This window comes from Typopeltis vanoorti, chromosome 6, assembly GCF_054136105.1.
Source record: "Typopeltis vanoorti isolate ZY-2024b chromosome 6, IOZ_Tvanoo_1.0, whole genome shotgun sequence".
NCBI lineage: Eukaryota > Metazoa > Arthropoda > Arachnida > Uropygi > Thelyphonidae > Typopeltis > Typopeltis vanoorti.
Window position 1 is genome coordinate 114168944 of NC_143554.1, and position 12104 is coordinate 114181047.

General features: G+C 37.4%; 1 protein-coding gene across 1 annotated transcript in view; it reads right to left on the reverse strand.

Moving 5' to 3' along the window:
• Positions 1-11549, reverse strand: part of LOC150105827 (uncharacterized) — a 112179-nt gene extending 100630 nt beyond the window's left edge. The window contains exon 1 of the mRNA XM_090393611.1: positions 11408-11549. Coding sequence (XP_090249737.1) covers positions 11408-11411 — 4 coding nt within the window. The 5' untranslated portion in view covers positions 11412-11549. The remainder of the gene's footprint in view (positions 1-11407) is intronic.
• Positions 11550-12104: the final 555 nt, after the last annotated feature.

Below are 12104 nucleotides of genomic sequence, written 5' to 3' on the forward strand. Positions count from 1 at the left end.
TGTAGTGGTAGAACTGAATGCAGTATTTGTGTTTGGCAATTCTCATGTTGGCTGTTCTGCCTGTTTGGCCACAATAGGATAGCTTACAACTGCATGGAACCTGGCAGATACCTGGAAGGTCTAGGAATGTGGTTGGCCTTTGTGGCAGCGAATGAGGGATGCCAATTTGTTATATGGTCTGCAACTGATTATAAGATTGTGTCTTTAGAGAAACCTTTGTCAATTTTTCAGATGTGCCTCAAATATAGGATGGTAATAGATTTGGTGTAGTCTCTGTTCTACAGAGAAGGAAAGAGGAGTGTGGTTTTGAGGTTTCAATATACAGTGGTGCCTCGTAGTTCGTATTTAATTCGTTCCAGAAACCAGTTCGAACTATGAATCATTCGAAGTCCGAATCAAGATTTTACATAAGATAATGGAAAGCGAAATAATCCGTTCCCATATCCAAAAAATGTCAATTTTTTTTAATCAATTTTAGGTTTTTTAATGTTAATAACTTAGAAAAAATTAAACAAAATAATCTTAAATTTATTTTAATTTTAATTATTACAACATAAAAATAAGTGAAGAATATTTTTTAACATAAAAATCACAAAGACGAAAATAATGCTCCCATTGTTAAGAGTCTTCTTTTTGCTTCTTAGCTGGAGTTGAGAATGCTGATTCACGTTCTCTTTATTCTGCAGAGAAGAATCTATCTAATATTGTTTGGCACTGATGATTTTCTTTGATATTTTTAAAATATCAAAGAAAATCGTCAGTGCCATCATGTTGTCATCGAATAAGTTGATATTTCTGATCACTATTGTCTTATTAGGGTGCCATTTTTCCACAATAGCTTGTGTTCTAACCCAAACAGAGAGCAATAAAGATGTTGTAATGCTCTTTCCAAAATTCTTTAAGAGTCAGTTCTGCAGTATTGGTTATTTCAAAGCACTTTTGAAACATGGCATTAATATACAGTTTTTTGAAGTTTGAAATCACTTGCTGGTCCATGGGTTGTATGATAGAAGTGGTACTGGGTGGCAAAAACATTATCTTAATGAAACTGAATTCATCAACTAAATCCTCCTCTAAATTTTTTTTTTTTTTTTTTGGGGGGAGGGGGGGGGGGGATGAGCAGGAGCATCATCCATCACTAGAAGAGCTTTTAATGGCAGATCAGTAAGATAAGCTTTTATAGTGGGAGCAAATTCTTCATAAATCTACTCAATGAAAAACTCTCTGGTAACCCATGCTTTCGTGTTGGCCCTCCACATAACACCGAATTTGCTCTTTATGACATTGTTCTTTTTAAAAACGCATAGATTTTCAGAATGGTAAATGAGCAAAGCCTTTATCTTACAGTCTCCACTAGCATTACCACAAAGCAGCAAAGTAATTCTATCTTTCATGGGTTTATATCCCGGTGCAGTCTTTTCTTCTTTTGTGATATAGGTCCTTTTGGGCATTTTTTTCCAAAAAGGACGTTTCATCGCAGTTAAAAACCTGTTGAGATACAAATCCCTCACTATCCACGTACTCCTTAAAGGTTTTTACAAATTTGTCTGCTGCTTCTACATCGGCACTCGCAACCTCTCTGTGCATGACAACACTATGGATCCAGTTTGTTTTTTGAATTTATCGAACCAGCCTCTACTTCCTTTAAACTTCCCATTTTCAGTACTGGTCTCGTGTGCGTTTCTTAAGTTCACTATGCAGATGTTTGGTTTTCTCACAAATAATTCTCTCAGTAATAACGTCACCACATAATCGCTTCTCGTTTATCCACACTAAAAGGAGTTTTTCCATCTCTTCAATAACATATGATCTCCTGGAGGTCAATGTTGTCACACCTATAGCCATATTTGCTGCTTTTATTGCTTCCTTATTCTTAAGAATGCTACTTATCATTGACTTTGACATTTTGAACATCGTCGCCAGATCCATCAAACGTGTACCGCTTTCACGTTTCATGATAATTTCTTATTTCATCTCAATTGTCAATACTACAACTTTTCTTTTAGGTTTTGTTCTTTCTACATTCTTGGATGCCATGGACAATAAAAAAAATGCCAAAAACAGTTAAAAATTCACAAACGTATTGTGCAGTGATAGGCTATGTAAAGTAAGGGACAAAGCACAGTGGACTGAGACAGACACACACTGCACAGGCACAGGGAAGTGAGTGAAGAAAATTAGTGGGGGGGGGAGAAGCATGCCCAATGGCACTTTTGTAATAGATTTCACGCTTTGATATGAACACAGATGGATAAGAAAATAACTATTTATTAACTTAAAAGCTGATATTTTGCTGGTATTACATCCAGCATCTTCAGAGCACACAACACAAAGTTTGTTACAAATGCAAAACAACCACAATCCAGTGTAACAGTGGGGCTAGTAAAAGTAATTGCAGCGTGCAACACAAGACTAAAGTCCTAATATGGCGCCATCTAGGTTTAAAAAAAAAAAAAATTCAAAGTTTTGAAATAGTAGTCCAAATGATAGTCTTAGAAAGTTTGAAAAAATGAAATAAAATAAAAGTAATAAATATTAACAAGTATGGCTGTATAATATCTACCAAAGATCTTAAGTCATCTTAAGACCAAATTAATATTTATTATTTTTATTTTATCTTATTTCATTTTTTTCAAACTTTCTAAGACTATCATTTGGACTACTATTTCAAAACTTTGAATTTTTTTTTTTTTTTTTTAAACCTAGATGGCACCATATTAGGACTTTAGTCTTGTGTTGCACACTGCAATTACTTTTACTAGCCCCACTGTTACACCGGATTGTAGTTGGTTTGCATTTGTAACAAACTTTGTGTTGTGTGCTCTGAAGATGCTGGATAAAATACCAGCGAAATATCAGCTTTTAAGTTAATAAATAGTTATTTTCTTATCCATCTGTGTTCATATCAAACCATGAACTCTATTACAAAAATGTCTGACGAACACATAAGCCTATCCATGCCCAATGGCATGCCGAAACTGTCTAATGCTATATGAAACTCTGAGTTCCTGGACTATAGTTCGAACTGCGAATCAAATTTCTTGTGTTCTCAAGCGTTTGAACTCTTCAAACGTTCCAGAGTTCAAGCATTTGAACTCTGGAACATTCGAAGCGTTTGAAGTACATGGCACCACTGTACTTTGGATTTGGTGGAAGATTGTAGCCACTGGCTAAGAAAATGTTGTGAATGTGTTCAAGTTCAGTGGAGAGGGCATTATTATCAGAGCTAATCAGTTTTGTTCCGTTTTTTTTTTTTTTTAAATCGATTGATCTAACTTTATTATTATTATTATTTTATTATTATTATTATTATTACCACGGGCTACTCCAGGAGTCTTTAGACTCATCGAGGGAGGCCCTAAACATCATGTTCACACAGCTGTTCAACATTATCACAGTATCTATCATACCTTGCCTTGAACTCGCTCACTGTCATAGCACCCACAACAGACTCTGGCAGCTTATTCCACTCATTTACCACTCTAAAAGTAAAGAACCCAGCTCTAACACCCCTGCTAACCACGCTCTTGCCCAGCTTCCATGGGTGTCCCCTAGTTCTCCCACCACCAGTCCTGATCTCAAAAATATCATCTGAATTAATCCTATAGAATCCTTTTAGCAATTTGAATGTCTCAATCATATCTCCTCTTTTTCGCCTATCAACTAGTTTCTGCAACCCACAAATCTTCAACCTGTTCTCATATGGTGCATTCCATAGACCTGCTATCATCTTAGTCACTCGCCTCTGGATCCTCTCAACCTCCTCCCCATCAAGAAGGAACCGAGGTGACCAAATCTGGGCACAGTAGTCGAGATGAGGTCTTATCAGGGCTCGGTACAGAGGTACAATAACTTGTTTTTCTCTGTTCGTCAAGGTATTTTTCAACAACCAAGTGAGTTGATGAGCTGATTTAGCTACTTTCGCAATGTGCCCCCTAAACTTCATCTCCCTATCCACCAACACTCCCAAGTCCCTGGCCTCATCAATCTCTTGGAGTACAGTTCCACCAATGTGGTATACGGCTGCTAATCTTTTCACTTCGAAATGCATAACCTTACATTTTGTCACATTAAATTGACATCCATTCTCCTTAGTCCAGAACTCCAATCTATCTAAGTCATCTTGCAAGACTTTGACATCTTCTGCATTCACTATCGCCCTACCCAACTTTGCATCATCAGCGAACAAATGAACTGTCCCACTTAGACCATTCCCTATATCGTTAATGAACAGATTAAACAGCAGTGGTCCAAGAACAGAACCCTGTGGCACACCACTAGTCACAGGCTGTTTTTTGGACTCTACTCCTGAATAAACTACTCTTTGATATCTCTCCATCAACCACCCAGCTATCCATCTCACCAACCCTATATCCATTCCCATATGTTGTAGTTTACGGATTAGAATTCCATGTGGTATCCTGTCAAACGCCTTTGCCAGGTCCAGCAGTATCACTGTAAACCCATTTCCCTTATCCAGTTCAGCCGTCACCCTGTTATAAAACTTGAGCAAGTTACTGAGGCATGATCTACCCTTCACAAAGCCATGCTGTCCTCTGTACAGTATCTCATTTTCATCAATCCATTCCTGTATTTTTCCCTTGACTACTTTTTCCAAGACCTTGACAATGACTCCTGATATGCTGATCGGTCGGTAATTTGCAACCATAGTCTTGGATCCTCCTTTATGCAGTGGAACTATTTTCCCCTCTTTCCACGCCTTCGGGACTAAGCCAGACCTGAGACTCAGATTAAACAACATGGTCAAGGGCACTGATAATTCATTAGCCGCTTCATGCAAGACCCGTGCCGGTATACCATCCAATCCCACAGATGTATTCACATTAAGGTTCTGTAATAGACTATTCACCTCCACTTCATTCATCACAATTCCCATATAAACTAATGGTTCCTTCATTTTTTCAACGTCACCACCTGGATGATATACTTTTGCAAAGTGCGCGCTCAGTAACTCCACTATATCGACTGGTTCAGTGAACTCTTTACCATCGTCATTCCTGAAAATCATTTTGCCATGTACGGTTTTTCTCTTGCTTGCAGCATATTGAAAGAACTGTTTGGGATTCTCTTTTGCTTGCATAGCTAGTTTTCTTTCATAATCGGCTTTTGCTGTTTTTACCACACTCGTTACCCTTCTAGCCTGTACTTTATACCGCTCGTGTGCCTGCAGGTCACCCCTTTCTTTAAATTCCCTCCATAGTTGTTTCTTTTTTTGCAGCTCAAGCTTAATGGTGTTATTCATCCATTTAACCCCTCCTTGTTTCACTATTCGGACCTTAGGTATACAATCAGCCATAACCTCTTGTAAATGCTCTTTGATCACTTCCCATGCTCTATCGACGTCCAGCCCTTGCAGTTGTACATGCCATGGCACTGATCCAAGCAATCTCCTAAGCTTGTCATATTTGCCAGCACGGTAATTCCACATATGCCCTGTCTTAATCACAAATTTCACACCTTTAGCCACCTCCCAGGTCAAGACCTTATGATCACTCTCACCAATAGGTGGCAACATGGTCATATTCATTACAGTCAGATTCTCAGATACTATTACCAGGTCAAGCACTCTCACACCCCTAGTATTTTCAATTACATGCTGTTTCAGATAGTTATCCCTTAATAATTGAATAAAATCCATTTCCTTTCTCACATGTGTCCTCTCCTCCTTCCAATCAATGTTACCATAGTTGAAATCCCCCATAATAATTACCCTCCTTCCACTCATTTCATCAATCTGTTTATGCATACCATCTCCACCATCTATTCCATCACCTGGTCTATAGCAGCACCCAACTGTATATTTTATTCTGCCAGTATCAATCTCACACCAAATAGCCTCAAATGAGCTCCTTTCACTATCCTTCACTATCCACTAACTTTCATGACTTTAATCTTTAAACAATAAATTACACAATAACCACAGTAATTAACTTTAATGTAATGAAAGTACAGATATTTCATATTGAAAATAACAGTATATCATGAGTGTGTAGAAACAAGCAAATCAAAGAACAGGAATACAAGGTACATACAACAGTCGATGGCTTACCAATTAAAAACTGTTGCCACATGCTAAAAATCAATATTAATAAATAATATTATTAAAAACTATTTTTGATGGTTACATAAGATAAGAATCTCCGAAACTTTTGGGGGAGAGAAAGAGACAATCATTCTGATTCAGATTTGGCCGAAGTTAAAGGAACTTTGCAACTTTCTTTGGAAAAGTGTTCATATTTAAACCTGCTTCTATGGAGAAGACGAGCTTCATCCCACTGGATACTGTGTTTAGTGTCAAAATATGTTGTGCCAGACCAGATTTTTGAAGTTTCATGTATACAATATAATATTGATGTTCATTAATTATTTTTTCCATAGAATGGTAGTTATGTATGTTAGATTACATTCACAAGGTATCTGGTAAATGCCAGCTAATGATAAAGGTGACAGTTTGTCTTTTGTAGATGGCAACAGATGAGAAATTTTGTTAGGAAAATGACTTTAACCTCCCTGAGAAAAAACAGACTATAAGAGAATTATCTGTTTTCATCAGAACAACAAAAGTACTTATATACAAAATCAGAACTCCCTTCTATCTGCTCTTCAAAGTCATGTCTTTGCTTTGACAAGCCAAGCCAAACCAAAACAAACAAGTATGAAATACCTGAAGTACAATGATGCTGGTCAAGTATGGTTCTGCCAAAGACAAACCAAGAAATCAACTACATAAAAAACCCATAGACTTTTAAAACCTCTGACGATATTAGAAATAAAGACATTAGTTAAATGTGAAAGAATGGAAATGCTAGATAGTCACTATTACAGCATGGATAAAAAAATTCCTGAATCTAAACAAATCCTTAATTCTGAAAAGTGCTACAATATAAATCCCAGTTTCCATCTATTCATTATATATGAAGCTGTATCATGTCAGTTGCATAACAGCAAGACAAGGGCAACAATCAATACCTTCAATTTAGTACAAAAAATGAAATTAAAAAATAAATAAATAATATATATATATATATAAGACAGTATATGTATTATCTTCATCTACTGCTCAAAGGTAATCAGATTACTAAAACAAGAGCACCCTTTAACAAATCGATAACAGCCAAGTTAATGGCATAGTGAGTTCCATTTGCCAACCTGGTTGGCTGAGTGGTTAGCGTATCCACTTTCCAGCCAAAATGCTGTAGGTTTGAATCCAAGCATAGGCATGGATGTTTGTGATTGTCTGTGAAAATACTAGTGGTGATGGGGAGTAGATGGCATTGGTGTAGATAATGAGGTTCACTGTGGTTGATGGATTGACTGGTGGAGACAGAGGTGTAGAGTAGGTGTCCTCCCTCAATGAGTATATGGACTCCTTGGAGGTGTCACATAATAACAATAGCACATTCCCTTAAAACACATGATGAAATTCCATTGAGTTCCCCTGCCTTATTGGCATTTAGTGTACTCAATATCCAGAATACATCCTCTTCATTCATTTTTAACACTTTATCACCCATTATCCTTCTAGGAATAAAGCCTGTAGTACAAGGATGGAACACTAATAATGTGATCATTAAATAGCTCAACTATATGATCTGCTTTGGTAACCCAATTCCTATCTGTGCCCAGCAAGATAATCCATCCACTATCATTTTTTCTCCTACTCGCCACATGGCAAAAACCTCTTTGGATTCTCCTTGGATTGCAGTGCCAGTCTCCTCTCATATTCTATTTTTTCTCTCCTTACGATACTAGTCACTTTCCTAGCCTGAGACATATTCCTCATGCAACTGCTCTCTACTTCTCTCTTTATATGCTTTCCATAATCTCTTTTTCTTCTACAATTTCTCTTTTATTCCTTTTGACTTCAATATCTTTCAAATTTCTTTATCATCTTCACTCAAGGTACACAATCTGTCATTCAACAATTTTTTCTTAAGAATATCCCATGCACTAGCAACCCCTCTTCCTTTAAATTCTTTCATCCACTGCACTACTGCCAGCTGGTTTCTAAGTCTATGATAGTCAGCTGCCTTACAATCCCACATAACTTCCTTCTGTTTTGATACCTCCACATTCCTATTCATCCTCCAAGTCAGGACTACATGATCACTAGCACCAACAAAGGGGGGGGGGAATGTCATCTCAGTCATAATCAGATCCTATCCTCTGATGTTATGACCAAATCCTGAAATCTTGATCCTTGTGTTCCATTATATGTTGCCTAAGACATTTGTCCCTCAAGAAATCCAACAAATAGCAGTTCTCTTATGACTGCATGCTGTCTCCTCTGCCCAGTTTATATCATTATAGTCGAAGTTACCCGTAATGATTGCCCATTTTGCACTCGCCAAACTAATTTGCCTAAAGATTTCCTGCTCATCACCATCTATATTCCATGGTCTGTAGCAACATCCCACTAAATATCCTGACCTATAAATATCCATCTCCCACCATATACTATCAAAGCCATTAGTGTTATTTCCAGAGATTCTCCACCTTGAGAGTGCACAAAATACTCTACCACCACCACATTTACCTTCGCTATTCTGTCAAAATATGTTACACACTTTGATTTCTATTCCTATTAGAACATCATCCTCAGTTAACCAAGTTTCACTGATAAAAACCTTTGGAGAGATTGAGTAAATCAATGCCACAAACTTATTCCCTTTCTTTCTAATGCACCTAGCATTTGTATACAGAAAAACCAGTGTACTGCCTGCCATCTCATAGCCATTATTATTCCCCTCATAGTCAGCTGGCTCTGTAATATAGTGTACATCCCCACAAGCTCATTCCCTTTATTCCTAATGCTACTAGCATTTATATACAGAAAAACAAGGGTATTGCCAGCCTTCTTATAGCCAATATTACTCCAGTCATATGGTGTACATCCCCTTATTTCTCAAGCCACTATCCTCACATGAGGCCATCCCTGCAATATTCCACCTGTGTAATTCTAGTTTCCTTATCCAGACTTGACGCTTCCCTATAAAACATGAGTCCCTCAAACGCCCAAACCCTTCTGCATTCAAATCCCTTATATCCTGAAATGTACTCCATGCATCAATATATTCCTGACCCCTTTTTCTGCACATTTCTCACTATCAGCTCAATCGTCATCACTGCTCATCTTCTCCACTATGTATTATGATACCATGGCAACATGCTCACTATCTTTCCTCGGATACATTTCTGCCACACTATGTATAACATCAACCTCAAATCTCATGCTACACAATTAATGCTACCTCTCAGATCATTAGTTCCAACCACTAGTATCATCTCCTCCACACTTTCATCCCTCTTCACTACCACTACCACACTCTCTATCATTCCATCAGGTACTCTACTATGCACACCCTGAATCATTGAATCTCCATACATGATACTCAGAACAGATTCATTCATCCTCCTCTCACTGGCATCCCCGACTCTTACGGCTTGCAATCTCTCTCTCTCCTTTCTCCCTCATCTTCTCTCTCTATCCCTTTGCTTCCACACTCTCTTGTCTTTTTGCAATTTCCTCTCTTCCACTGCCTCTCATATTTCCTCTCTCTCCCTTGCTTCTACATTCTCACAACTTTCTGCGATTATCTCTCTTCCCATCTCTCTCTCTCATTCTCTCACCATCCTCTCTGCATTGCTCTGTGATGCCTTTCTATTACACCTGATGCCATTTTCTTACACCTACTCTGGTTCCTCTCACACTAGCCAACCTTTCTATCCTTCTAGGATCTTCATTCATCCTCTTCAACTTAGTCTTCATTTCTTCCATCTCCTTTCTCACCAATTCTATTTCTCTCTCCATACATTCTGCTTTCAATGGCCATTCACACACACAATCATGGTGGCCATCAGACAACTCATCTCCATCCACTAAAATATACAAGGCTAAATCTATATGTAGGTTTTTAACATTCTTTTTCCTTCAACACACTACTGCCATCCAGAAACTTCACTAAAAATATAATAGTGTCCATTGTTAAGAAAGGAGAAGAGTGCATGGTGTGAAATTATAGGAAAATCAGTTTGTCTATTCCGGGTAAAGTCTTCTGCATTATTATACTCAACAAAACAGAGGACTTAGTTGACAAGCAACTTACAGATGAACAAGGTAGATTCAAAAAGGGAAGAAGTGCTGCATAAACCAAATATTTTCAATGAGTCAGGTCTTTGAGAAATGTTTGCAATTTTAGAAATCTGTGATCATTTGTTTTATTGACTTCAAGTAGGTTTTGAATTAAGATGATAGGCAAAAGTTATGGAAGATTTTATTCCATATTTTATGGAATACCTGGCAAATTATTTGCATTATGACTGCTTTGTGTGAAAACAGCGAGGCTTGTGTTAAAGCATGAACGGTTGTTCAAAGGTTTTTTTCACTTGGTTATACTATAAATTAAAGATGCTAAGAAATTATATTCTTCGTTTAATTCTTTATTATTATTATTATTATTATCAACAGATCTCCATGGAGTCAAGAGACTTATTGTGAGATGTGTCACTCTCACATTTCATCGTATCTCAACTTAAATGCATTCACTGTCCGCACACTCACCACACTCTCAGCGAACAAGAGGTCATTCCTCCGTCTCGATATTCTACGAAAAATCTCATCCATATTAATCTGGTAATTACTCCTTACCAACTCATAGGTCCTGTTCATTCTCCCCCTCTTTCTTCTATCCACTAGGCTCTGTAATTTGCATTCTCTCAATCTGTCCTCATATTCATACATTCCAGAGATCAGAAACCAATTTAGTTATTTGTCTCTGGACTCTCTCCAACATCTCATCATCTTTTGAAAACCTGGGACCAAATCCATGCACAGTAATCCAGATCTGGCATGATCAAAGTCTTGTACAAAGGAATCAAAAGATCCTTACTTCAACATGTCAGTGTTTCTGCATCATTCCCATAATACATCCATGCACAGTAATCCAGATCTGGCATGATCAAAGTCTTGTACAAAGGAATCAAAAGATCCTTACTTCAACATGTCAGTGTTTCTGCATCATTCCCATAATACATTGTGCTGTCCTCACAATTAACCTTACTTTTTCCAAGTGTAAGCAAACAAAGTTTGCACATGAAGTAACTGGTCTACTTGTACATAGAGGTTAATGACTTCACACCAACTGTCTTAGCATCCCATAATGCCAAACACCGCCCTTTTTCGAAGTGTATAATACTATGCATTATAGGAAGGGTCACTACAAGTTGGGTATGGCCCTTCCCGAGAAGACGGGAATCAAGCTAGAAATCGGTGGCGACCTATGTATGTCAGGTTCATTTATTTATTTTTTTAATATGGTTATTCGTTTTGCAGCGAAGTAAGTAATGTGATACTTATTTATATATTGTATTTCAAAATAATACATACTCATCTTTCAGAAAAGGCAAACCCACAGATATAAGCTAAATTTTACAAATCATAACGACAATAATCTTTATTCAATCACAACGATATAGTTTATTTTTTTACACCTAAAATTTAAAAATATGCATAAAATTTTACACCAATACACAACATTCTTTACAAACTTTACCGCCACAAACTAAAATAACTACGAACAGACACGTAGAGACATCTAGCGATCAATTGTTGTTTCATGTGACTGATGTAAAATATACATATGAATTTGTATAACAAAAAACTCCTTCAAAGCCTATAATTTCGCGAAGGACACAGGTGGAATTATACCAAGAGAATATGGCAGGCAACTTGCTAGGTTATACTCTCGAACCCCTAGCATATTCCATTACATGCTGTCTCAGATAGTTATCCATTAGTAACTGCATAAAATTCATTTCCTTCCTCCCATTAGTCGTCTTCTCCCTCGAATCAATGTTACCATAGTTGAAATCCCCCCATAATAATTATCTGTCCTCCACTCATTGAGTCTATTTCCCTATGCAGTATGCATACTTTCTCCATCATCTTTTCTATCGCCTGGTCTATAGCAGCACCCCAACTTAAATTTTGTTCTGCTGACCTCAATCTCACCCCAGATATCCTCAAATGTGCTATTTTCACTATACTGAAGTTGAACTTCTATTCTCTTTGACTGCAGTTCATT